Source organism: Kogia breviceps, chromosome 1 (assembly GCF_026419965.1).
Source record: "Kogia breviceps isolate mKogBre1 chromosome 1, mKogBre1 haplotype 1, whole genome shotgun sequence".
Lineage (NCBI taxonomy): Eukaryota > Metazoa > Chordata > Mammalia > Artiodactyla > Physeteridae > Kogia > Kogia breviceps.
In genome coordinates, this window is record NC_081310.1 from 41,069,861 (window position 1) to 41,095,279 (window position 25,419).

The window sequence follows — 25,419 nt, forward strand, 5'->3', positions numbered from 1 at the left end:
CATATGAAAAGATGTTTAACCTTATTGATAATACAATTTAAATGCAAACCAAAAACTATACTGAGATACCACTGCTCACCCATCAGACTGGTAAAAATTCAAAAGGTTGACAGTACACTGAGTCTGCAAAGCTGAGGGAAACCAGCACCCTCATACTGATATGTTGCTAGTGGAGATGTGAAATGGTGCCGCCCCACACATAGGCATTTACACGTTCACCTAACAATCCCACTTTGAGGAATTTACCCTGAGTATATACCAGCAACAATATAAAAACACCTATGCGCAAGGTTATTGATTACAGCACTATTCACAATTGCAAAACACTGGAAATTACCTAAATGTCCAAGCATAGGAAATTAGAAACTATGGTACACACATAAAATGGAGTACTTTGGAGCTATAAAAAACAATAAGAAAGATCTCTGTAAATACGATATGGAGCAGATTTTTTAAGTGAAGAAAGCAAGTGCAAAAGAGCAAATACAGTATGCTACCTTTTGTGTAAGAATGGAAAATAATAAACACATAGATTTGCTTCTCTTTACCAAAGAGAGAGAGACAGAGAGAAGATAAACCAGAAAACAATGAACTTGCTTACCTACAAGGGGTGGCAGGGAGGAACAGTATGAACATGGGAGGAGGGCTAACACTTCTCTTTTTCATAGTTTGAGTTTTAGAAGCATGTGGATGTTCCATATATTCAAAATACAAAGTTAAATAAAAAAGGATGAGGGGGAAATACTAAAACTGAAAGCAAAGTGAAACAAATGAACTCAATTGTATTTCTTTTTTTTTTTTTTTTTTTTTTTTTGGCAGTGTTGGGTCTTCATTGGTGTGCACGGGCTTTGCAGCAAGCACAGGCTTCTCATTGCAGTGGCTTCTCTTGTTGCAGAGCACGGGCTCTAGGTGCATGGGCTTCAGTAGCTGCAGCTCATGGCTCAGTAGTTGTGGCGCGCAGGCTCTAGGGCACGCTGGCTTCAGTAGTTGTGGGATGCAGGCTCAGTAGTTGTGGCACATGGGCTTAGTTGCTCCGCAGCATGTGGGATCTTCCCGGACTAGGGATCAAACCCGTGTCCCCTGCATTGGCTGGAGGATTCATAACCACTGCGCCACCAGGGAAGCCCATCAATTGTATTTCTAATAAATACCAATAAATATAATGAAGGGGAAAAAAGAAAGAATGTAAAACAAACACAGTATTTAACTGTATATTCTCAGTCTTTGGCAGAGTAGAGGGGAAAGGGAAATTGTAAACAAATTCTGTACTGTTTCAAATAGGGTCTTTTTGGTAATGATGTGGGCAAAGCAATTCTGAAACAATTTTAGATATTATATAGAGTTGAATAAATGAGTAAATACATTGAGGCTTTCGAGGGCCAGAGTTCTCACTGAGCCAGAAAGGATATACAATTATGGAATGGGGAAAGGCAAGGAAGAACCCTGAGGAGACAAGTCGGAATTGAAGGTACTGATGTGAACTCATGATTTCTAAAATATGTGTATGTATGTGTATATGTACGCATTTTGCATGAACCTGCATACTTCCTCTGTCCTCTGAAAGAGTCAAAGAGCAAAAACATCCCACAGGCAGTGAGCATATCTAGCGCTCAGATCTTGGTCTCTAATATTATTCCTCACTAAAAGAAACCAGGAATCCTCAGAGAAATACTGATTCCAGAATTTTGGCAGGATGGGTACAGGATGAGTCTAGAACATCTGTTATGCCAGAAAGCAAGGAAGTGTTAAAGAAAAAAAAAAAAGAGAGAGAAGAGAAGGAAAGAAAAGGAAGGGTAGTAGAAAGAGAGAGGGAGGGAGGGAGAAAGAAAAGAAAGAATAAAGGAAGGGAGGGAGGGAGGAAGAAAGAAAACTTGGGGGCATATCACAAGGACACCGGATCTACCTTGAAAGGTTTCATACTAAAAAAAGATGTGGGACAATTTGAGTACCAAAACAATTAGGTACCTAATAAATTCTAAACCACTGAAAAAATGGAAATACGTGAGTCCATACTGATAATAACAAGATAACTAATAAGGAAGGACAGGCTCTTATGGTAGAATGCTGAACTGAATGTTAACTGGTAAGTGTGGAAGAGTGCTATACGTGAAAAATTAGCATTTTGCAACTATTATACCAAAGATTCAATCGATAATCATCCATGGATGCATAAATCTCAGGGGAAATTTTAATGACCAGGATATTTCCATGATCTTACAATGTCTCCCCACAAACTGATTGGGGGGAAAAATAATACACAGTGGCAAAAATAGGACAACAGCTTGACTGAGTGATCAGTTTAACACTATCAATGAAATGACCTTGTTAACCTCCAGATGTGATACCTAAAATAAGGACTGTTCTGTTAAAAAGAAAAAAGTGTCTGCTGCAACTACTGAAGCTCGCACCTAGAGCCTACACTGCAACAGGAGAAGCCACCACCATGAGAAGCCTGTGCAACACAACGAAGAGTCGCCCCAGCTCGCTGCAACTAGAGAAAGCCCACGTGCAGCAACGAAGACCCAACACAGCCATAAATAAATAAATAAATTTTTTAAAATAAGTAAATGTTCAAAATGATCTTTAAAATAATTCCAGGTTCTCATTTCATATTTTCTGCACACATAATACTAAAACTAAATTCCAGTCCATGATACATAAAATAGATACGCACTTAGGAATCCTTTAAACATTTGATTATGTATGTATAGTCTCTAATTCCTTTTCATCTGATTCAGGATGCTCAAATATCCATTGGGTAAGTGTTTACTGAGTACTTACGGTATAGGCTATAAGTCATTTCATTTACCCTTTAAATCTCTGCCACGCATGTGTGATCAGCAGACCAGCAGCTTTAGCATCACCTAGGAGTTTGTTAGAAATGCAGAATCTTACACGCAACCCAAACCTTACTGAATCAGAATCTGCACTTTAACAAGATCTTCAGGTGATTCTTATGCACATTAAAGTTAAATAAGGGCTCCTCTAAGTGACTTAACAGATTTATTTCTAGCTCCTACTAAATCTGGTGCATGTAGAGTGATGCCCCAGAGCAGCTCTCTTCCATACCATGACTCATACTTCTTGTTTTCTGCATCTCAACTCACTGCCTCCACAGTCATCAAGACAAGGTAAGAGAGAGCAGAGAACATGGCACAGGATATTTTATGGTAGACCTGGAAATGGCTTGTGTAACCTCTAGCCCAAACTCCATTGGCCAAAACTGAGTCACAAGCCCAAGTCTAACTGCAAGGAGGCTCGGAAATGTACTCATCTTATGTATCCACCCAAGGAAAATGAATAAAGTTTACTAATGGATACTGTGATATCTCAGAAACACCATGGAAAGCTGAATAACCAGGCCTGAGCAAAGTCAGAGCAAGGAGAATTATGATGAGGACCATGAAAAGAAGTTCTAGGGCTTCCTTGGTGGCGCAGTGGTTGAGAGTCCGCCTGCCGATGCAGGGGACACGGGTTCGTGCCCCGGTCTGGGAAGATCCCACATGCCGCGGGGCGGCTGGGCCCGCGAGTCATGGCCGCTGAGCCTGCGCGTTAGGAGCCTGTGCTCTGTCCGCAACGGGAGAGGCCACAGTGGTGAGAGGCCCACCTACCGCAAAAAAAAAAAAAAAAAAAAAAAGAAGTTCTACTTCTCTCAGTTCAAATTCTAATGCCAATGGCCAGCCAGTAAACTGGCTCACCTGGCTCATGTTTTATCAAGAGGTTCACTCTTGGTCTAATCAGCTGGCAACTCAAAGGAAAAAAAAGCAGACATAAACTGGCAAAAATTTCACAGTCATCTTCACCCCACGCAGCACCACCCTTTTATACAATTCCAAATGAAACAAAGACTTTCTCAAAGTTTATTCAAATCTTTAATTACAAAAAGTGATACAAGCTTTGAAAAATACAAAATATATAAAGTACAAAAGGGTATCTTCCCCCCTCCAAGTCCCATCCTCCAAAAGTAACCATATTAGAATTCTGGGGTGTTCTTCCAGACCTATTCTACACACACAAGTACATACACACAAAAATTTTATTTAAAATACATACATTATTCTACAACTTTATTCACCCAACAATGTGTTACTGACATCCATCCACATCCATTGTAGAAACAGATCCACTTCAATCTTAGCAGCTACATGGATTCTACAATATGGCTGCACCATAACTTAACCAGTCCCTATTAATGCACATTAAAATTCTCTCTCCTTTTTTCTTAATTACCAAAATGCTATACTAAGTATCCTTGTGCAACCACTGCTATTTTCATTTGTCAGAATCCCAAAAATAGGGTCAAGAAAACATAGTGCTCAATTTTGCTAGGTACTAGCAAATTGCCCTCCAAAGGGGCATACCAATTTACACTCCTACAAATGTCTGAATGCTCTCTAGTTTATGTCTGTGCTTACAAGGAAAATAAGAGACACTTTTTTAGAGTCATTATGAGAATTAAGTGAAGTACTATTTAAGGTAAACCGCTTAAAATCATGCCTGTCATTGCTTAGTAAGTGACAATCAATATTAGCTATTGAATAATAATTTTCAGTCATCATATACTGTGGTAACAAGTAAATGGAAAATGGCTCTCTTACTTTCCCTTAATAATCAAGGTTAATCACCATCACAAGTCCCTTGACTCTTAAACGACCAGAACCAGCCAGAGTTAGAAGATTGGAAGCAAATGTTGAACAAGTCATCCTAACAGGGAGGCACTAACTCCATACTTTGGTTCCTGATCCCAATATATCCTGGCAGGTTACAAGAAAACCAGAACAAATATTGTTCATGGTTCACAACATACACTAGAGAACAAATCTGAGCCTCTCCAAATGTCACAAAAGACATGTACAGTGTTTTATAACAGTGGTTCTTAAGGTATGGTCCCGGGACTCCAAAGCCCTTTCAGGAGGCCCACGAGGTCAAAACTATTTTCATAATCCTGATTTCAATGCATCTCTCAAGGTTCTTCCCTTGAGAAGATTTTGCTAGTCTTTCCACCTTCCAAGCCCATCCCCCCAGGAAGAGTCTGCGACACTACAGCAGCTCACTTGCACCTGGTGGTGGGATACTTCACAAAACCAGCTGTAAACCCAGAAAATGTCTTTTATACACTATTTGAAGAGAAGTGAGTGCCTCCCTGTCTCCACTTGGCTCTTTCTGGTCAGCCCTTAAACCCCGGGTCAGGAAGCCAAAATGAGAATTCTGCCTTCGTTGAAACTATTCCTTCCAATGCCTAGCATTCTGGGTAACTTCACTTATTTAGAAGATTCATCTAACACCTCAGCCTCTGAATTTCCTGATCATTCCAACATTTTTCTTATTCCCTACCTCAGCCACTTTCTGCATACCCTAAACCCTGTTGTACCAAATCACACCCTACTTCTAAAGCATATATATGTCAAGTCATCCCATCCTCTGACCACTCCACCATCGCTTTGAGCACATGAGGTCCTCTAATCCATTGCTTCCACCACATTTCACTGTCCATCACCTTCCTCATGACCTCAGTCCCTAGCTTAGAAGTATGGTCCATGATTACACTCTTCCTTGCCCACGACTTCAGCTTCCTGCTCCCTCTCTCCACCCATCATGGTAACCAGGCAGTCCTGGGTGAGCCCAATTCTCAGAGTCAAACTGCCGACCACTGGGAGAAAAGAGCACTCCTCTGCTAACTGCTCTCACTATAAATAAATGAACCAAAGTTTTAAGTGGACCCTTAGCACTTCCCAGCAACCCCGCTATATTTTCCTAAGCAATTCACTTTCCTCTCCTAGAAGAATATTTCACACCTTCTCCTCTCTGAGACTCTCTCACTCAGCAACCGCCCCCCTAGTTGTCCTCAAGCCTTGAAGTCACTGCTGTTACCTTCTCAGGCACCTCTGCTTCTTATCCCAGTATAAGAAGGTATTCCCTCCTGCTCCCACCCCAGGTTCAGTCCTTGGCCAAGACAGATTACATCATCTCACCAGGGGGTTTTTTTTTGCCCTTTACTGCCTGATCATATTTACCCACACTGTAGCTCAAATGTAGTTGCTTCATTTCCTATAATTGATCTACTGTCTCATGAACATGGGGCTGCTTTTTCTATAATTAATCCAAGCTTCCTCAAGAACACTCACCCTAGTAAATAGCCAGAAATGTAATATTTGCCAAATAATATCTCAGTCTCTTCCAATTAATCTTCAGACATTTAAGTTTAACTCCTTACCGGAGCTGGTTTAAACAGCTGCTTTCAGGTAAATATTTCTCCAAGTGGGGCTTATGGGACATCCTTATGGTGGCAAGACCTCAGATCTTGACGTCTCTATGGATCCTCACTGGTCTCTGCTGCAAGGCAGTGATCAGGTCCTATTGCTGGACTGGTGCCACCTCACCTTCTGGGATGTCATGCTGCCTCCCACCTCTGGGCTCCATGTTCCTGACCTAGAGTCACACAGTCATTTGTCATGATGTCTGCTGTTCCACCAGGCCTCTAAGCTCATCCACATCCCTGAAGTGATATGAGAGCACTTCAGAATCCCCTGCTACCACAGGCTCATGCAGCCGGCCACTTTCTCTTACCACTGCTATGCCCTAGCCCCCAATGCTGGCACACCAACAGCTCTCAAGATTACAAATAAGGAGCAGAGCCAAAGGTCTTCTACTTTTTTTTTTTAGGCCTTCTACTTTTGACTGCCCCATCAACCCATTTAATACCCTCACCCCAAACCCAGAACTTTGGCCAGACAAGGAAGGTCAGAACATATATTTCTCACAATCTATTTTCCCTGCCTCTATCCCCTGCTTCCCATAAGCCACCAGGGCTGAAAAAAGATGGATTTTCCACTTCCAATTCATTCTCCTTCCTCCTGGGAGGCACTAAGCCTCATACTCGGCTGTAGTGATGGAAGAAATACCCTCTTTACCCTACAGAAGAAACTATCATTAGAGTTTACCATGGAAGCTCTTGATATGGAAACTGCAGGCAACTTGGAACTTTAGAAAACCAAAAACAAACACAGAATGATTTTAAATTCCCCAAAATATTATCCCTTCACAACTCCAACAGTTAGCATCTCTTGTGTACTAGGTCCCAGAAACAAAAAGATTAGACTTAGGTCACTAAAGTGGGGACCTACAAACAAAATAATTACAGTGGAATTTTATGTGCTACATATATCAAAACAAACAGAAGACACAAATAACCCTTGTCAATCTTCTCCAGCTACATCAAATTAAAAATGTGTGCAACAGCAGAAAAAGGATAATATAAATTATTTCAGGTCACAATTTCATTGTCATTTAATTTTTCTCCAATTTATATACCTCATTCCTTCCTACTCACAACACAAAAAACCAGCAGCCAATCCTTCATGAAAGGAAAAAAGCAAGAGAAGTCATGAAGCAGGTTTAAGTTTCTCTATTAATAAAAATAAATATGCAAGAACTAAAGCACTAATCAAAGCAGCCCAAGCCAAAGGAAATCAGGTAGAATCTTATAACAATAAATGATCTGGAGACTAATGAAGTAATTACAATAAATACCTGTTCTTTTATTTTATTTTGGTCCCCCCACTTCCATGGAACTGTTGTTATTCGTTACAAACTAATATTTTCATTCCATTTCTTAATTCAAATGGAAGGCAGCAAAGGGACAAAAACAACTAGAGGAGAATTCTGTGAGATGTTCATACTACAAATTAAAAGCTTACTACATGCCAGGCACTGAGGTTTACAAAAATTGAAAGACATCTACGCTTAAGGACTTCACAGCTAATGATAAGAAACAAATTTTACTTACAAGGTGATAAGGAACACAGAATTGTATCCCCCCAATGATGAGCATTCAATATTGGTAGAAAACTGCATAAGACAATGCACCAAAGTTTGATTTCTCTAACACTATCCTCAGGCTGCAGTGATTCCCAACTAAGCACTTCAGAAACACAACAACCACTGAAGCAGAAGTGTTCAACAGAGCTCCTACTACTAGGAGCACTAGTTCAGCACTTGTGAACTATGTCCTAGCAATCCAAATTTAAGTGCAAATATTTTTTTGTGTGTAAAGTACTAATAAACAAGTGTTTGTTAGTCCAGTATAAAAAAATCCATTTGTTTGCTTTAGTTTGTTTTGCTTGGAGCCTTGGCATTTACTGATATTACCTTTCCTATGTTTATGTTTGCTGATTTCCCCATTATAATATGAATATGGTGGGAAGTAGAAAATTCCTCCTTTCTTAAAAGCCATGAAGGCCAACTACTCACCTTCTCAACTTCCCTTGTAGCTAGGATGCAGGCAGTGACCCAGGCTCAACCAATCCAAGACACCCACTGAGAACTTTGAATCAGAAGCTAATATCCGGAGTTCCCTGGTTGCCTTGTGATTAGGATTCCGGGCTTTTACTGCCACCGCCTAGGTTCAGTCCCTGGTCGGGGAACTAAGATCCAGCAAGCCTGGCAGCACAGCCAAAAAATTAAATAAATTTTTTAAAAAAATAAGAAAGAAAAAGCTGGGCTTCCCTGGTGGCGCAGTGGTTGAGAATCTGCCTGCTAATGCAAGGGACACGGGTTCGAGCCCCAGTCTGGGAGGATCCCACATGCCGCGGAGCAACTAGGCCCGTGAGCTACAACTACTGAGCCTGCGCGTCTGGAGCCTGTGCTCCGCAACAAGAGAGGCCGCGAGAGTGAGAGGCCCCGATAGTGAGAGGCCCGCGCACCGTGATGAAGAGTGCCCCCACTTGCCACAACTAGAGAAAGCCCTCACACAGAAACGAAGACCCAACACAGCCAAAATAAATTAATTAATAAACTCCTACCCCCAACAGCTTTTTTTAAAAAAAAAAGAAAGAAAGAAAGAAAAAGCTAATATCACAAAGAAGCATGGCTGAGCTGGCAACTTTCCAGCAATAACCAGGTTCCCAAGCAGCCGTGGCTGCGGCAGTGGTGGCAAGAATAGCGGCAGCAGTAGGGTCCAGTGTCATAGTGCTGGCGATACATGCTGCCGAACCCAGTATTACCAGGCAGCATCAGAAGGAACGTACTCTCCAGGTCCCAACCCCATCTACTTCTGAAGTGCAATTCTGACTGTGGAACTCCCTTGGTTCCTGCCCATTTTCAGAGCTGGGTTTCCTCTAGACTTTAAAAGGATGTTGACAACTCCCCAAAACTCTTTCATGAAATTCCTTTTTTCGTTTAAATCGTTACAGTTCTTGTTAATAAGAAAAATAAGTGATAGCAGTAATGGAATTGTATGGTAAATAAGAAAGTATGCCACATACAAGGGGCTGGGTTTGTGCAGTCTATTTGGAAAATGGACAATTCCATGTTCCATGTGAACTCAAGTTCAGAGCTGATAATTCAATCAATAATTTGCCATCATGTATTCATTCCAAAACTTTTCTATTCCAACTACTAAATAACTTGGCAGTCTGGTTTTATCTGCAAGATGATCCACATCTTCATCATTTAATGTTATAAGACTTAAGAAAATGCAAGTTCTCTGTTCTGGACTACATTCAAACTCTAGAAACACCTCCAAAGGATTTAACAGGATGAACATCCCAGCTTTCTCTCTAATTTGCTTGAATGACAATCAAAGGTCTATAACTTTCAATGTTGAAGCCTTCCCCATTTCATTCCTTGAAAGGAATGAATTGTTTTCAACCACACAGTTTACAAAAGCTTCAAGGTGTTCTCTCCTCAACGAATTTTTGTTGTTGTTGCTGTTATCATTACTTCAGGAAGCAACAAATACAATTAAGTAACTTTAAAATACGAAATTAAATAAATTCCTCAATTATGAACCAAATAAGGACATACTAATGGTCAAGCTACTGATTTGAGCTTTGCACTTACCCCCTCACTTCCATCCACCTCAATCCCAGACTAATAGGTCTGTTAGAGCAGTCATAGAAAAAAATCACCCCGGCCATCTCAAACAGAGAACTTCTCCTTGACATATAATAGGAGCTCAAGAACAACTGTTGCTTGAATACAATTCCTATGACCGTGCATACATATTACACATTTCCATAAATTGCTCTCCCATAGCACTTTACATCGACCCAGTGCTTACAGGCTTATAAAACACTTTCACATGAATTCTTGCATCTAGATAGGTGGTTAAGAGTTAGACCTGCCTGCACAGTCATTAAATGCAAAGCACACCATGGAACCTCAGTAACTTATGCTCCTACAGCACAGTACTGCATCTCTATTTCAGCCCTTCTGATACACTGTAATTAATTATCTCGCTCACTTATCTGCTCCTTAAGTATTCTTAAGGACGTCCCGTTCATCTTTGTATCCCCAGGCCAAACAGAACCTGGACCATAGGAAGTGCTCCGTGAACACCAAGATTCTTCCGCGTCCTGCGAGCCCCGCACTTTTTTGGCGAGGCCTCGGCTGTGTGCCTGACTTACACCATCCGTGCTCCCACTCACTCCCACGTCCGCCAACTGTGATTTCCACAAGGGCACCAATGAAGCTTATCGCCCGAGACACAGACTTTTTTGTTCCCCAGCAAAACTACCCACGGCCCAACGTTTCCCCTTAAGTCTGCCCACCGGCTCTCTCCAGTTACTACTACGGCGAGGTGGGGTGGTAGCGGGTCCAGCTCTGCCCTGCAGAGCTGCAGGGGCTGCGCCTGGGGTCCCTCCAACCCCCGCCGCGGCAGCCCAGGAGACGGCCAAGCGGAGTCTGTCAGCTACGAGGCGCCCCCGGGAGGCGAGCATCTGGGGAAGTGCGGGGCTGGGCAGAACCGCCGAGACTTTGTGCAGCCACGGCCAGGGGGAGTCCCGGGGAGGGCTGCTCCCCCACCCGCCACGCCCTCAGCACCCCGGACCCCGCACTACTCTGGACTCAGGTGGGCGAGGGAGGTACGTACCCCAGGAGGCAGCGGTCGCAGACGACACCACGACTCCCCTTGCACACCGTGTACGCCAAAGGATCCGAGCGGAAAAGCAGCTCTCCGGGGCGCAGCGGCGCCAACGCGCGCAGCCCGTTTCCCCTGTCGGCGGTACTGAACTTTTCCACCTTCGACGGTTCCATCCTCGCAGACCTCTCGCTGCTCAGGCGTCCGCCGCGTTTCGCAGCCGGCGTCTCGCTGGCTGCCGGGAGCCCGGCGCCTGCGCCTTGCGCTCACGTACCCCGAGGGGCGGGGCGGGCGCGGCGGAGCCTCTGAGCATGCCCAGATGGAGTCGGGAGGTTGGGCTCGCTGGTCGTGGGTAAGGGCGTTGCTGGCCTTCCCACCTGCTCCCCCGGCCTTTCGGACCCGAGGCGGCTCCGCGAGGAGAGGCGGTGTTTTTCTCCAACAACATTTTATTAGGATAATTTTAATGCAGACAGGAAGTTGAGAGAACAGTGCAGTGGACACCTGTATACCCTCCACCCAGATCAAACAATTCTTACCATTTTGCGGTTTCTGCTCATTTTCTCCCAGTATGTACGTACGTATATGTGTATGTACGTGTGTGTTTATAAAAGTTGTTGAAGCGCTTGAAAGTTGTGTTGAACCATTTGAAAGTTGCAGACATCATAACGTTTCATAACTAATACTTTACATCATGACATGTCATAATTAAATACTGTAGCATGCGTTTCCACAGAATAAGAACAATATGCTACGAAACTACAACCGACAGGGGACTGGACGCCGCAGCGGCGGCGCCATGAAGTCCCTCCCCCGCCTGCTGCGGCTTCTTCTGCTGCTGTTCCCTGCCAGCCTCTTGCTCCGAGAAGATCCTGGAGGCTCATTGGCAGCGGCTCGAGATCTTACAGAAGATGAAGCAACAGTGGAAGATTCTGTACATGAAGATGAAGACGATGAAGCAGAGGTGGAAGATGATGAACCGACATATTCGGCCAAAGATAAAGAGGAAGAAGATGTATCTGGTGAACCTGAAGCTTCACCGAGTGTAGATACAACCATCCTGTTTGTGAAAGGAGAGTTTCCAGCAGATAACATTGTGAAGTTCCTGGTAGGCTTTACAGACCAGATTTTATGGTTGACTCTCTAGACACCTCATTCCGTTATCTTCAGGACTACCAGTTTTACATCCAGAATTTCACAGCTCTTCCTCTGAACACTGTAGTGCCGCCCTAGAGGCAGGCAGTTTTTGAGTCCTCCTTCATTCCTGCAGAGCCCATGGGTGGAAGGCCCTTTGGTCTGGTCATCAATCTGAACTACAAAGATTTGAACGGCAACATTTTCCAAGATACTGTCTTCTATCAAACAGTTACAATTATTGGGACAGAAGATGGGTTAGAAAAGACAGAAGATGGGAGAAACAATCTTTGTACATATGTTCCTTACTGGTCTTGGGCTCTTTGTTGTTGTTGGCCTTCATCAGCTCCTAGAATCTAGAAAGCGCAAGAAACCCCATACAGAGGTAGAGTTGGGTAGGTCAAGTCAGAATGATGTTGACATGAGCTGGATTCCTCAGGAAACTTTGAATCAAATCAATATAGCTTCACCAAGAAGGTTGCCCAGGAGACAGGCACATCAGTGGGATCTGATGAGTAAATCTTCCTTTGTGCAACAGTTCAGTCTGTACTTAACCTGCACTAGTGTTTTTCAACATGATGGGAATTAGTGCAGAGAAGCCCTATCACCATAGAAAGCAACTACTACTTATGTGCGGACTGAGCAATCAGAGTCAATAATATTGCTGAAAATCCACGGCATTTATTTTTCTAAAGTAACAAATCTGGGGACTTCCCTGGTGATCCAGTGGTTAAGACTCCGCACTTCCACTGCAGGGGACACAGGTTCCATCCCTCCTCGGGGAGCTAACATCCTGTATGTCACGCGGTGCATCCAAAAAACAAGTAAATAAAGTAACAAATTTGAGGAGGTTTTTTTAAATTTATTTATTTATTTAATTTTTGGCTGCATTGGGTCTTTGCTGCTGCACGTGGGCTTTCTGTAGTTGCAGTGAGCAGGGGCTACTCTTTGTTGCGGGGCCTGGGCTTCTCATTGTGGTGGCTTGTTGCAGAGCACAGGCTCTAGGCGCTCAGGCTTCAGTAGTTGTGGCCCGTGGGCTCAGTAGTTGTGGCTCGCGGGCTCTAGAGCGCAGGCTCAGTAGTTGTGGCGCATGGGCTTAGTTGCTCCACGGCATGTGGGATCTTCCCGGACCAGGGTTCGAACCCGTGTCCCCTGCATTGGCAGGCAAATTCTTAACCACTGCACCACCAGGGAAGCCCTGAGGTTTTTTTTAACCATTAAAATCTATGTGTGTGCGTGTGAGCAGTTGGTCTTACCAGAATCATAGTTAACTACCTGAAGCATGCCTTTAGAATACTAAATATAATGCTATTGTCTCTTCCTTTTGGATGTTTTCTGACATTTTCCCCCAAAACTCAATATTTGCCCAATATGATTATAGACGTCCTGCCTTGGACTGTTTTTAAAGAAAACAATGTTTTTTCCTTAGAATAACTCAAATCCCAATTGATGGCACAACTTTGCATGTTGTTGCCGTTTTACAACTAGTATTCTAAAAGCATAAGCAGGAGTAGCTGCTTTTTAGCAATAGAAGTGGTTTGGTGTTTTGCTACTGTTTACTATAATGCACACCTTCAGAAACCTTCCCAAATGAGTTCAAGGAATTTGGGGATCTCTAGCACCAAAATTGGGAAACATGAAAATTCTGGGTTTGATATATAAAACCAACTTCTCTCTTTTAAAAAGAAAGGGCCTTCCCTGATGGTGCAGTCGTTAATCCGCCTGCCAACGCAGGGAACACGGGTTTGAGCCCTGGTTCGGGAAGATCCCAGATGCCGCGGAGCAACTTAGCCCGTGCGCCACAAGTACCGAGCCTGTGCTCTAGAGCCCGTGCACCACAGCTACTGAAGCCCGCACGCCTAGTGCCCGTGCTCCACAACAAGAGAAGCCACTGCAGTGAGAAGTCCAGCGCACCGCAACAAGGACCCAACACAGCCAAAAATAAATAAATTAATTAAATGTTCAAATAAATAAAACAAAGGGAGGGAGGGGGGAGGGAGGATGTAGGGAGGGACGGAGGGAAGCAAGGGAAAATGGTACGTTTGTGGAAAGTGAGTTGTCCGTTGTTCTATTTCTGACCCAGGAGATAGCTCTAGAATGATTTTAGGCCACTTTTTTTTTTTTAATAGATCTTTATTGGAGTATAATTGCTTCACAATACTTTGTTAGTTTCTGCTGTACACCAAAGTGCATCAGCTGTATGCATACATATGTCCCCATATCCCCTCCCTCTTGAGCCTCCCTCCCAGATTCCCTATCCCACCCCTCTAGGTGGTCACAAAGCACCGAGCTGATCTCCCTGTGCTATGCTGCTGCTTCCCACTAGCTATTTTACATTCGGTACTGTATATATGTCCATGCTACTCTCACTTCGCCCCAGCTTCCCCCTCCCACCCCATGTCCTCAGGTCCATTCTCTATGTCTAAGGTACATTTTTCTTATAATTGGTGATGTTGAGCATTGAGCATCTTTTCACGTGCCTCGTGGCCATCTGTATGTCTTCCTTGGCGAAATGTCTATTTAGGTCTTCTGCCTATTTTTTAACTGGATTGTTTGGTTTTTTTGATATTGAGCTCCATGAGCTGTTTGTATATTTGGAGATTAATCCTTTGCCTGTTTTTCATTTGCAGATATTTTCTCCCATTCTGAGGGTTGTATTTTTGTCTTGTTTATGGTTTCCTTTGCTGTGCAAAATATTTTAAGTCCCATTTCTTTATTTTTGTTTTTATTTCCATTACTCTAGTGTTTTGTTTTTTAAGAGATCATTTTTCTCTCCTTAATAGAAGAATCTTGCTTAAGAAAAGTTGCCTTGGTCTACAGACTATGCCAAATTCCAACTAATCCTAATCTGTTAAAGAGTTGGATAATTGTTAATGGCTAACCAATTGCTTTTTAATCTAATCTTTGGGGTATTTTGGTTGTTGACTTTTTTTAAGTTAATCTGAAGAACTCCAAAATTTTAAGCACTGAAGATCTCAGAACCAAAATAATTTGACTTCATAAAATTCCTCTTAGTTACCCTTGCCATAGGTAGTAAATAAATTTGGCATTATTGTCAGACTGGATAAGTAGTAAAAGTAGTATGAACAAATAAGAGGCTTTTCCCATCTGTCTTTAAGCCATATTCTCCCATATATATTTTGTACGGAAATGGTAAATGAAAAAATTTTTAATAAATTTTAAAAATATTTATTTATTTATTTGTTTGCATTGGGTCTTAGTTGTGACGTGCCAGCCCTCTAGTTGTGACATTCAGGCTCCAGAGCACACAGGCTCAGTAGTTGCAGCACACGGGCCTGGTTGCCCTGTGTCATGTGAGATCTTACTTCCCTGACCAAGGATCAAACCCCTGTCCCCTGCATTGGAAGGCAGATTCTTAACCACTGGACCACCAGGGAAGTCCCAGTAAATGAAATTTTAGTAGCTGTTTAGTTCCTGATCTGTCTTCGTTATATTGAACTGAACCCTCTTTATTATAATCCCCACCTGCACCCATGCCCACACAAAAAACAAGAAAACAGAACACAAATGAAAAATCTTTTCAAATTGCTTAAGTATTTAAACATCTGAGCCAAAGCTGATGACAATAAAACAAGTTACTGTATAGCTGTTAATCACTTTGCAAGTAGGACTAAGGACTAAGGTGTCAAATTAACTATATTGGCAATGCTGAGCTATAAACTTTCTACACCTGTAAAAAAAAAACTACAATATCATCACATCTAAGAAAATTACTCTATAATAACAAGCAAAAAACATGTTCACCTTAAGAATGGCTTTGGTAACTTTTTCTTAAAAAACCGGGATTGCATTTTCTTTTTCATGACATTGACTCTTTCAAGATTCCAAGCTAACAGCCACTATGGAGAACAGTATGGAGGTTCCTTAAAAAACTAAAAATAGAATTACCGTATGACCCAGCAATCCCACTACTGGGCATATACCCAGAGAAAACCATAATTGAAAAAGACACATGCACCCCAAAGTTCACTGCAGCACTATTTACAATAGCCAGGTCATGGAAGCAACATAAATGCCCATTGACAGATGAATGGATAAAGAAGATGTGGTACATATATACAATGGAATATTACTCAGCCATAAAAAGGAAGGAAATTGGGTCATTTGTAGAGACGTGGATGAACCTAGAGACTGTCATACAGGGTGAAGTCAGAAAGAGAAAAACAAATATTGTATATTAACGAATATATGTGGAACCTAGAAAAATGGTATAGATGAACCAGTTTGCAGGGCAGAAATTGAGAACAGAAGTAGAGAACTAACGTATGGACACCAAGGCGGGGGGGGGGGAAGCAGCTGTGGGTGGGAGTGGTGGTGTGATGAATTGGGAGATGGGGATTAACATGTATACACTGATGTGTATAAAATGGATGACTAATAAGAACCTGGTGCATAAGAAAATAAAATAAAATTTAAAAATTCAAAAAAAGAAAGATTCCAAGCTAGGATTCTTGTTAAAATGTTCAACATTCTGTATTTGCCTATTGTTTTCTCCTAGTGCCATTTCACTTGTTCCACTATTCCCTGTATTTCCTGTAAGCTTCAGACTAGATCTAGATGTTAGAAACTAGAGGTTTGATTTGATTCAAGTTGTGTTTTTTAGTAAAAACACTTCAAATTATATATTGTTCACTTCTTATTGCATCACATCATATCAGAGTGTGCATAATATCAGGTTGTCCACTATTAATAAAACGAAGTTTGATCACTTGGTAAAAGTGGTGGCTGCTTAAACTCTTCATTGTAAAGGTACATTTTACCTTTGCAATTGGTTGGTAATCCATGCGGTGATATTCCTGCACTGTAAGAATAGCCTGACTTTCGCAACCTGGAGAAGCAAACTTTTGGCACTTCCTGAAATAATCTAGAAGTGGCTGTGCTGTAGTGGAAAGAGGAGTGAGTGAGGATTTCAAAGACATAGACTTGAGTCCTAGTTCTGCTGTGTGACCTTCAGCAAATTTTCCAAGCCTATTTATTAACTTTATAATGAAGATAATACCTTACAAAGTGATGAGAATAAATCCTATGAAAGTATTCTGAAAAATCTTTAATTCACCTTACAAATGTAAGGAATCATTATTCTGAGTTAAAGTTTTTATGTCTGTAAGTATAGGATAATACCTGAGCACTCACCAGCACTACTAGTATAATCATCTCATACCACTACTTGGCATTAAGTATGATACATCAAAGGAACTCAGAAACCGTTTCCTGAACAAAATAACACTTCCTAAGGAGTTCCAGAGAACCAGGGGCTAATTCTACCATAGAATATTCCCAATTACTAGAGCATGTGAAAAGAATTCTCCAGGGAAACATTAGGCTGAGATCCATACTCAGAGATGGGATGACCTAGTCTTTCCTATTCTGGGATGTGGTTCCAGCTACCCGGACATGATCCCATTTCCTCTAATGCATGTCTTGTTCCCAAGACCCAGAAAGTCAACTGCCCCAAATCTTAGAGGAATGTCCCATTCCTTCAGTCTAACTTTCTCCTAGCCTATGCATATATATGTTTCTCATTTCCCACTGGTTGGAACTTGGATGCAGGGCTAGTGGTGAGCCATTACCCACCATAAACAAAAAGGCAATATCCCAGAAAATGATGGCATGAGAAAGGAAGAGCCCTACACCCCTGACTGTTCACCTGGTTGGACATTTCCATGAGAGAGACAGCTTGGTTAAATAACCCTTATTTTGGTCTGTGTTAAAGAAACAAAACCAATGTCATCATCTTTAGCCTCTTTTGTAGCTAAAGTGCAATACCTGGACTCTGCCCATCTGACCTTCCCACTGCAGAGTTATGGAGGCCTTGGGGAGCTCTGGCTGCTAGCAGCTACTTTGAAGTGCACCAAAAATAAGATGGATTAATGGATAAATAAAGAAATGGGTAGATATATAGATATGTAGAAAAGCCAGTATAGTACAGTAAGTCCCCCACATATGAACAAGTTCTGTTCTGAGAGCACGTTCATAAGTCCAATTTGTTCGTTAAGTCCAACAAACCTAGCCTAGGTACCCAACTAACACAATCGGCTATATAGTACTGTACTGTAATAGGTTTATAAAACTTTTCACACAAATAGTACATAAAAAACAAACAAAAAATAAAGGAAACATTTTTAATCTTACAGTACAGTACCTTGAAAAGTACAATAGTACAGTACAACAGGTGGCATACAGGGGCTGGCATCGAGTGAACAGGCAAGAGTTACTGACTGGAGGGGAGGATGGGGGAGATGGTAGAGCTGAAGGATCGTCAACAACAGGAGACAGAGGGTAAGCTACAATTTCACTCATGCCTGACGTTGATGGCACAGGTTCTGGTTCCTTGCTGGATTCAATTCTATCCACCCTCTTGAAAAAACAATCCAGTGATGTCTGGGTAGTAGCTCTTTTTTCTCATCATAGATGACATGGTAGCACTGGATTGCATTCTGAACTGCTGCAAACTTCGTGTACCTTTCTACGTTTGGGTCCTGTGCGTTAAAAACTAACAGTGCCTCCTCAGATAAAGATAATCCCTTTGCCATTTCCTGCATCCTGAATCTCATCAGGTCTTCAGTTACTTCTTCCTCTTGTCTCTCTTCGTCCTTTCTCTGGGCCTCCAATTCCATCAGGTCTTCATTAGTAAGCTCCTCGTGTTGCACAGCAAGGAGTTCAGTGAAGTCGTCCTCTTGCAGATCTAGCTACGGCTTCTCGCTGAGGGTCACTAAGTTGCTGAAGACCTCTTTGGACTCCTCATTCACCTTCTCAAATCCATAAAGATTGTGAACAAACTTTGAGCAAAGGTTCTTCCAAACCACATTTATGGTGACAGCTGTAACCTCACTTCAAACAATATCAATGTTTTTTATGGCCTCGTAGATGTTACAGTCCTTCCAAAGTTGTCGCAAGGTTGTTCCTGATTCGTCACTCACCTTTACTGCCTGACAAAAAGTGTGACTTAAATGATATTTCCTTGGACTTGAGGAGATGAGGAGGGGGAAGGGTAAGCTGGGACGAAGTGAGAGAGTAGCATGGACATATATATACTACCAATTGTAGAATGGATGGCTGGTGGGGGGCAGCCACATGGCACGGGGAGATCAGCTTGGTGCTTTGTGACTGCCTAGAGGGGTGGAATAGGGAGGACGGGAGGGAGACGCAAGAGGGAGGAGATATGGGGATATGTGTATATGTATAGCTGACTCACTTTGTTATGAGGCAGAAACTAACGCACCATTTTGGGGCAGTTGTACTCCAAAAAAGATGTTAAAAAAAAAAAAAAAACACCCAAGGTCATCAGAAAAAAAAATTCTTTAATAAATAAATAATTTTTTTCTCTTTAATAGATCTTTATTGGAGTATAATTGCTTCACAATACTGTTAGTTAGTTGTTGCACAACAAAGCGAATCAGCCATGTGCATACACTATAACTCCCTGGCCCATAGGTTGGATAAGCAACATAGTATTCGGTGGCAGGTGCACTACTTTGATGTTGGGATTAAAGTTCTCCGTGAATGCAGCGTGGCCCAGAGCACTGTCCAGCTGCAAAAGAATGTTGAATGGGACATCCTTCTCCAAGCAATATTTCTCTACCTCCAGGATAAAGTGGTGGAAAAACCAGTCCTGGAATATAGCCTGTGTAACCCAGACTTTGGGGTTACTCTTCCACACAACAGGAAGAGAGCCCTTGGCTATGTTTTTAAGGGCTCTTGGGTCCTCTGGATGATAAACTAAGAGAGGCTTCAGTTTCATACCACCAGAAGCATTGCCACCAAACAACAGAATTAGCCTATCTTTTGCGGCTTTATAGGCTGGCATCAACTTTTCCTCCTTACTCATGTAACTTCTGTCTGGCATCCGCTTCCAGTACAGTCCTGTCTCATCCACATTAAAAACCTGTTCGGGTAAATACGTGCCTTCATCAACAGTTTCTCTAAGTGTTTCAGGAATTTCCTGGGCAGCTACCGTATCCGCACTCGCTTCCTCACCACTTACTTTTACATTGTGAAGGTTGGCTCTAGCCTTGAACTGATGAAACCATCCATGGCTGGCATTAGAAGATGAGCCCTCTGATTCTTCGCTGTGTTTCTTCTTCAAGTTTTCATAAAGGCTTTTAGCTTTCTCTTGAATCAACATTAAGCTGAGCAGGACTCAACGCTGATGCTGATCCTGCATCCACACGCTGAGAAGTTTCTCCATCTCCTCCATCACTTTTCCATGCTTCTCCAATATTATTGTCGACATCATCGGCACACCAGACTTCCATGGTCCGTGATCTTGTCCTTGCTCTTTAGAATCGTGATGATGGTGGAATGATTCATGTTATAAGAATGAGTGTTGGCTACCATCTTTCCACCTCACGCCACTTTCTCAGTTATTTTCACTTTCATTTCCATTGTTATCTCTTGGCGCTTCTTAGCAGTACCAGCTACATCACTGCTGCTTTTACGCTTGCTTCCGGACATCCTGGGCTTGAAATAAAGATACTGTACTACTGTATCCTATACGGTACTGTACAGTAAAGTACACAAAGGCGCAACCACTTGTAGAGGATGCGCGCACCCGACAATCTACACCAGACATGTGAAGTAACTTACATGAATGGACATGGGGACGCACGTTCACATCTTTGAAAGTTTGCAACTTGAAGGTTCCTATGTAGGGGACTTACTGTAAAATGTTAAAGACAGAATCTAGGTGGTGATATACAGTGTTCAATATAAATTCTTTCAAGTTTACTGTATGTTTGAAAATGTTCATAATAAAATGTTAAGGGGATAATATACCATCATCTCACCTTAAAAAAGTATTCTAATAGTCTCATAAATGTTTTTGTTGTTGTTTGGTTGTTTGCTTTTAGAGTAGATTTGTTTAATTCAGAATCCAAATGCAGTTTACACGTGGCATTTGGTTAATACATATCTTCGTTATTTTTCTTTGTTTCCTGTTCATTGTCATTGTTGGGGTTCAACAGGAGCCAAGGCAGGCAAGATATGCCTGGAAAAAGTATAAATTATTTCACCAGAGCCAGGATAATTTAGGAACTCTCATCAAGCTGCTCATACTAGAAGAGGTCATCTATGCTTCCAGAAAAATTCAGTGTCCAAGAGGCTGTGCACAAGAGGTCTCTATTTGGGCCCACATATGGCAACAGGGACTCAAAACTTTTGATCTCAGAAGCAGACATTGGGTATCAGGAAGGTATCTGACAAACATGGGGGACTGTCTGAGGGATGCACACTCCCATCTTCCTGTACTCTTAGATGATGCATTGCTCATAATTAGCATACAGAGATTTGACAGATGAATGAATGGCAGGATCTCAGTCCCTGTTCTCCTGGGTTGTTTCTCTCATGAATCTGAGTGTGGTGCTGTGTGCCTGTAAGCAGCGCACCTACAAGAGAAGGCATGAGCTCCCCAACTGAAGGTTTAAGACACACAAAGAATGTAGGATTTCAGTTATTGAGATGGTATGTGAAGCCAGGATAACTTGATGTTGAGTCACAGATTATTGGAACGACTTAAACATTTCCTGATTTGAGTTTTGTGTACTGAACCTGGTGTTGAGGATATCTGGGCCTCAACTATGAATAAGAAGAAGAGGGCTTCAAGAATTGGAAGTAGCCTACTCCATGCGTAGCATTTTTCTTACTAAGCTGGTCACCCACTGTCTCTTGCCTGGCCAGTGCACAGAGGCTAAGGAAACTTCATAAGCAGAGTCCCTCACTTGAAAAGTCCCTTTCCAAGGCCCTCGATTTTCCTCAATGAAAAAAGAAAGCAAGCAGTAGTCTCAGGCATGTGGAAGCCATGGACCACTGGGCGTCATCCTCTATTCCTTGGTGGCAGTCTCAAGATTGTCAGCAGTCCCTCCACGTCCACATATTTGACCCCAAGGAGAAAAAGCTAAATGAGTCACTGCTTGGGACCACTATGATCCTGGTTTCACTCACCAACCCAAGACCAGCCTGGCAAAGGTAGGTTTCAGGAAGTGGGGAGGACCAGGTACTTCAAGGAGCTGGACTTGGGACAGTGTGGAGGGAGATCAAAGGGCTGGAGCCCCACTGGGCTCACTCTTAGGTGAGAAGCACCACCAGTGCAAGACAATGCAGAGAAAGTTAGAGACATGGAATCACGAATTAGTTAAGAGGCTGAAAGAAAAAAATTTAAACTATTAATAATCAAAACACTTTTCAATCAACCAAGGTAGAGGGAAGATTGAATTATCTTCTCACTCTCTCTATAGAAACTGATACTATAAAGCTGTCTTGCTCTCTGGGCTCAGAATTAGTTTGTGGTAATGTGGCTAAATGCACTAAAAAGGTCAGAATTGTTAGTAAATACGGGACTGTAATGGTGCCTCCCTCAGGAAAATTGTGAAGAAAATTGAAATCAGCCAGCACACCAAGTACACTTGCTCCTTCTGTGGTGAAACCAAGATGAAGAGACAGGCTGTGGGGATCTGGCACTGTGGTTCCTTCATGAATGGTCGCTGGTGGTGCCTGGACCTCCAATACCACCTCTGACCTCACAGTAAAATCAGCCATCAGAAGACTGAAGGAATTGAAAGTCCAGCAGAGGTTCCACCATTTGAAACATTGCTAGCTTATAATAAATGGGTAAATTTATTACAACAACAACAAAAAATTGTTGTCTTGTGAAGAAATGATAAAGAGTATGCAGCCAAAAAATGCAGGGGAAAAAATGTATTAGAGGGCTCTATCACAGCTAATAACAACATGTTAATTTTTCTGGATTTTTTGTTGTTTGTATTTATCAGCTTTTAAAAATTTATATTTTTGTTATTTTTTTCTTACTCCAAATATTCCCGTTTGTACTTATATTTGGTTTTTTTAATTTTTATTTATTTTTGGTCGCACTGGGTTTTCGTTGCTGCACGTGGGCTTTCTCTATTTGCGGCAAGCGGGGGCTACTCTTCGTTGTGGTGCGTGGGCTTCTCCTGTTGTGGAGCACAGGCTCTAGGCGCGCGGGCTTCAGTAGTTGTGGCACGTGGACTCAGTAGTTGTGGCTCGCAGGCTCTAGAGCACAGGCACAGTAGTTGTGGAGCACGGGCTTAGTTGCTCCGCGGCATGTGGGATTTTCCTGGAGCAGTGCTCGAACCTGTGTCCCCTGCATTGGCAGGTGGATTCTTAACCACTGCGCCACCAGGGAAGTCCCCCTATATTTGTTTTGTTTTGTTTTAATATTTATTTATTTACTTATCTGTGCCGGGTCTTAGTCACGCCTCGCGGGATCTCCACTGCTGCGTGTGGGATCTTCTTTGCGGCATGCGGGATCTTTTATATAGTTGCGGCATGAGAACTCATAGTTGTGGTATGTGAACTCATAGTTGTGGCACGTGGGATCTAGTTCCCTGAGCAGGGATTGAAACCAGGCCTCCTGCATTGGGAGTGTGGAGTCTTAGCCACTGGACCATCAGGGAAGTCCCTCCTTTTGTACTTATATTTGTATTCATTGTTTTGTATCCTTTTTCTTTTTTTTTTTTTTCTTTTTTTTGGTACGCAGGCCTCTCACTGTTGTGGCCTCTCCCGTTGTGGAGCACAGGCTCTGGACGTGCAGGCTCAGCGGCCATGGCTCACGGGCCCAGCCGCTCCGTGGCATGTGGGATCCTCCCAGAGCTGGGCATGAACCCATGTCCCCTGCATCGGCAGGCAGACTCTCAACCACTGTGCCACCAGGGAAGCCCTTGTATCCTTTTTCTTAAAAGAGATCCCGTTACCCAAAAGAACTGAAAGCAGAGACTCCAAGAGATACTTGCATACCAATGTTCACAGCATTACTCACAATAATAGTCAAAAGGTAGAAACAACCCAAGTGTCCATCTACAGATGAATGGATAAATAAAATGTAGTATATACATACAATGGAATATTATTCAACCTTTAAAAGGAAAGAAATTTGATTATGTTACAATGTGAATGAACCTTGAAAACATTATGCTAAGTGAAATAAGCCAGACACAAAACAACAAGTACTGTATGATTCCACTTATATAGGGTCCCTGGAATAGATATGTTCATAGAGACAAAAGTTATGGGCCAGGGGAGCGGGCAGAATGGAAAATTAGTTTAATGGGTTATAGAGTTTCTATTTGGGATGATGAAAAAGTTCTGAAAATATATAAAGGTGACGGTAGCACAACAATGTGAAAGTACTTAATGCCACGGAATTGAACACTTAAAATGGTTAAAATGGCATATATATAGTCTTACCATTTTATTTATTCCACAATTTTAAAAGGGGGCTCCCTAAAGTTGTTTAAGCCTTAGTCCCACAAATTTGGATCTGTTCCTACCAGTGGAATAAATAATTCCATAATAACACAAATATAACATTCTAAAATGAGAATCATATTCAGTAACAGAAGGGTTAAGCGTTATTTTTTTTCCTCTTAATAAAAGAGATTCATCAAACTATTGGAAAATGGCAAGTTCTGCTTTGCAGAAATCCTAAATGATAAATCACAAACATCAGATTCCAGATTTTCTATACAAAGACCACTCAGAAACTAAAGATGGCCGACTCATACTATTCTTTAAAGTTGCCTAGGAGGGGGCTTCCCTAGTGGCACAGTGGTTAAGAATCCACCTGCCAGTGCAGAGGACATGGGTTCAAGCCCTGGTCTGGGAAGATCCCACATGCTGCGGAGCAACCAAGCCCGTGCACCACAACTACTGTGCCCACGTGCCACAACTACTGAAGCCCACATGCCTAGAGCCTGTGCTCCACAACAAGAGAAGCCACCGCAGTGAGAAGCCCACGCACCACAATGAAGAGTAGCCCCCGCTCGCTGCAACCAGAGAAAGCTCACACACAGCAACGAAGACCCAACACACCCAAAAATACATAAATAAAATAAATAAATTTTTTTAAAAATGCTGGTAGATATATATTTTTTAAAAAGTTACCCAGGAGGCACCACATTATGGTTTAGACATATTATAGAAACAGAAGTCCAGAATCCCTAGGCACTCATTCTTATCCTGCACTCAACAAATTCTTGTGGAAGTTTCTTTTGTATGAAAACAGTAAAAGAAAAAGTTTATTTTAAAGAGAACTGGAGGATGTTATGAGAGTTTCATGATATGTAGTAGAGATTTCTATACCGTAAATAATAAGGAAATCCTGGAGCCGACCTTTTTTCTCAAAGTTTTGGAGAAATCTTCTTTGGAGAAGATTTGATGTTTCTAATAAAAATCTTTACTAATGTGCTTTACAATTAGCTTTCACCAGGAATCTAAGTTGAAATTTAAAAATATACTCCACTTGTTCCATTACTTTCATATCCTCACTTTAAATGAGCAGATAAAAACCAAGAAGAGCATAGAATGCTGTGCCTTATTCCCCATAAACCCAAACTGAAAGTTTAACACACTGTTTTATTAGCAAGAGGTAAATTAAG

General features: G+C 42.2%; 1 protein-coding gene and 2 pseudogenes across 1 annotated transcript in view; 2 read left to right on the top strand and 1 right to left on the bottom strand.

The window, feature by feature from the left end:
* Positions 1-11,135, bottom strand: part of SMYD3 (SET and MYND domain containing 3) — a 739,596-nt gene extending 728,461 nt beyond the window's left edge. The window contains exon 1 of the mRNA XM_059068124.2: positions 10,871-11,135. Coding sequence (XP_058924107.1) covers positions 10,871-11,034 — 164 coding nt within the window. The 5' untranslated portion in view covers positions 11,035-11,135. The remainder of the gene's footprint in view (positions 1-10,870) is intronic.
* Positions 11,136-11,240: 105 nt separating this feature from the next.
* LOC131759267 (translocon-associated protein subunit alpha pseudogene) lies at positions 11,241-16,386 on the top strand (annotated as a pseudogene).
* A 4,693-nt stretch (positions 16,387-21,079) lies between these two features.
* LOC131752429 (large ribosomal subunit protein eL43-like) lies at positions 21,080-22,601 on the top strand (annotated as a pseudogene).
* Positions 22,602-25,419: the final 2,818 nt, after the last annotated feature.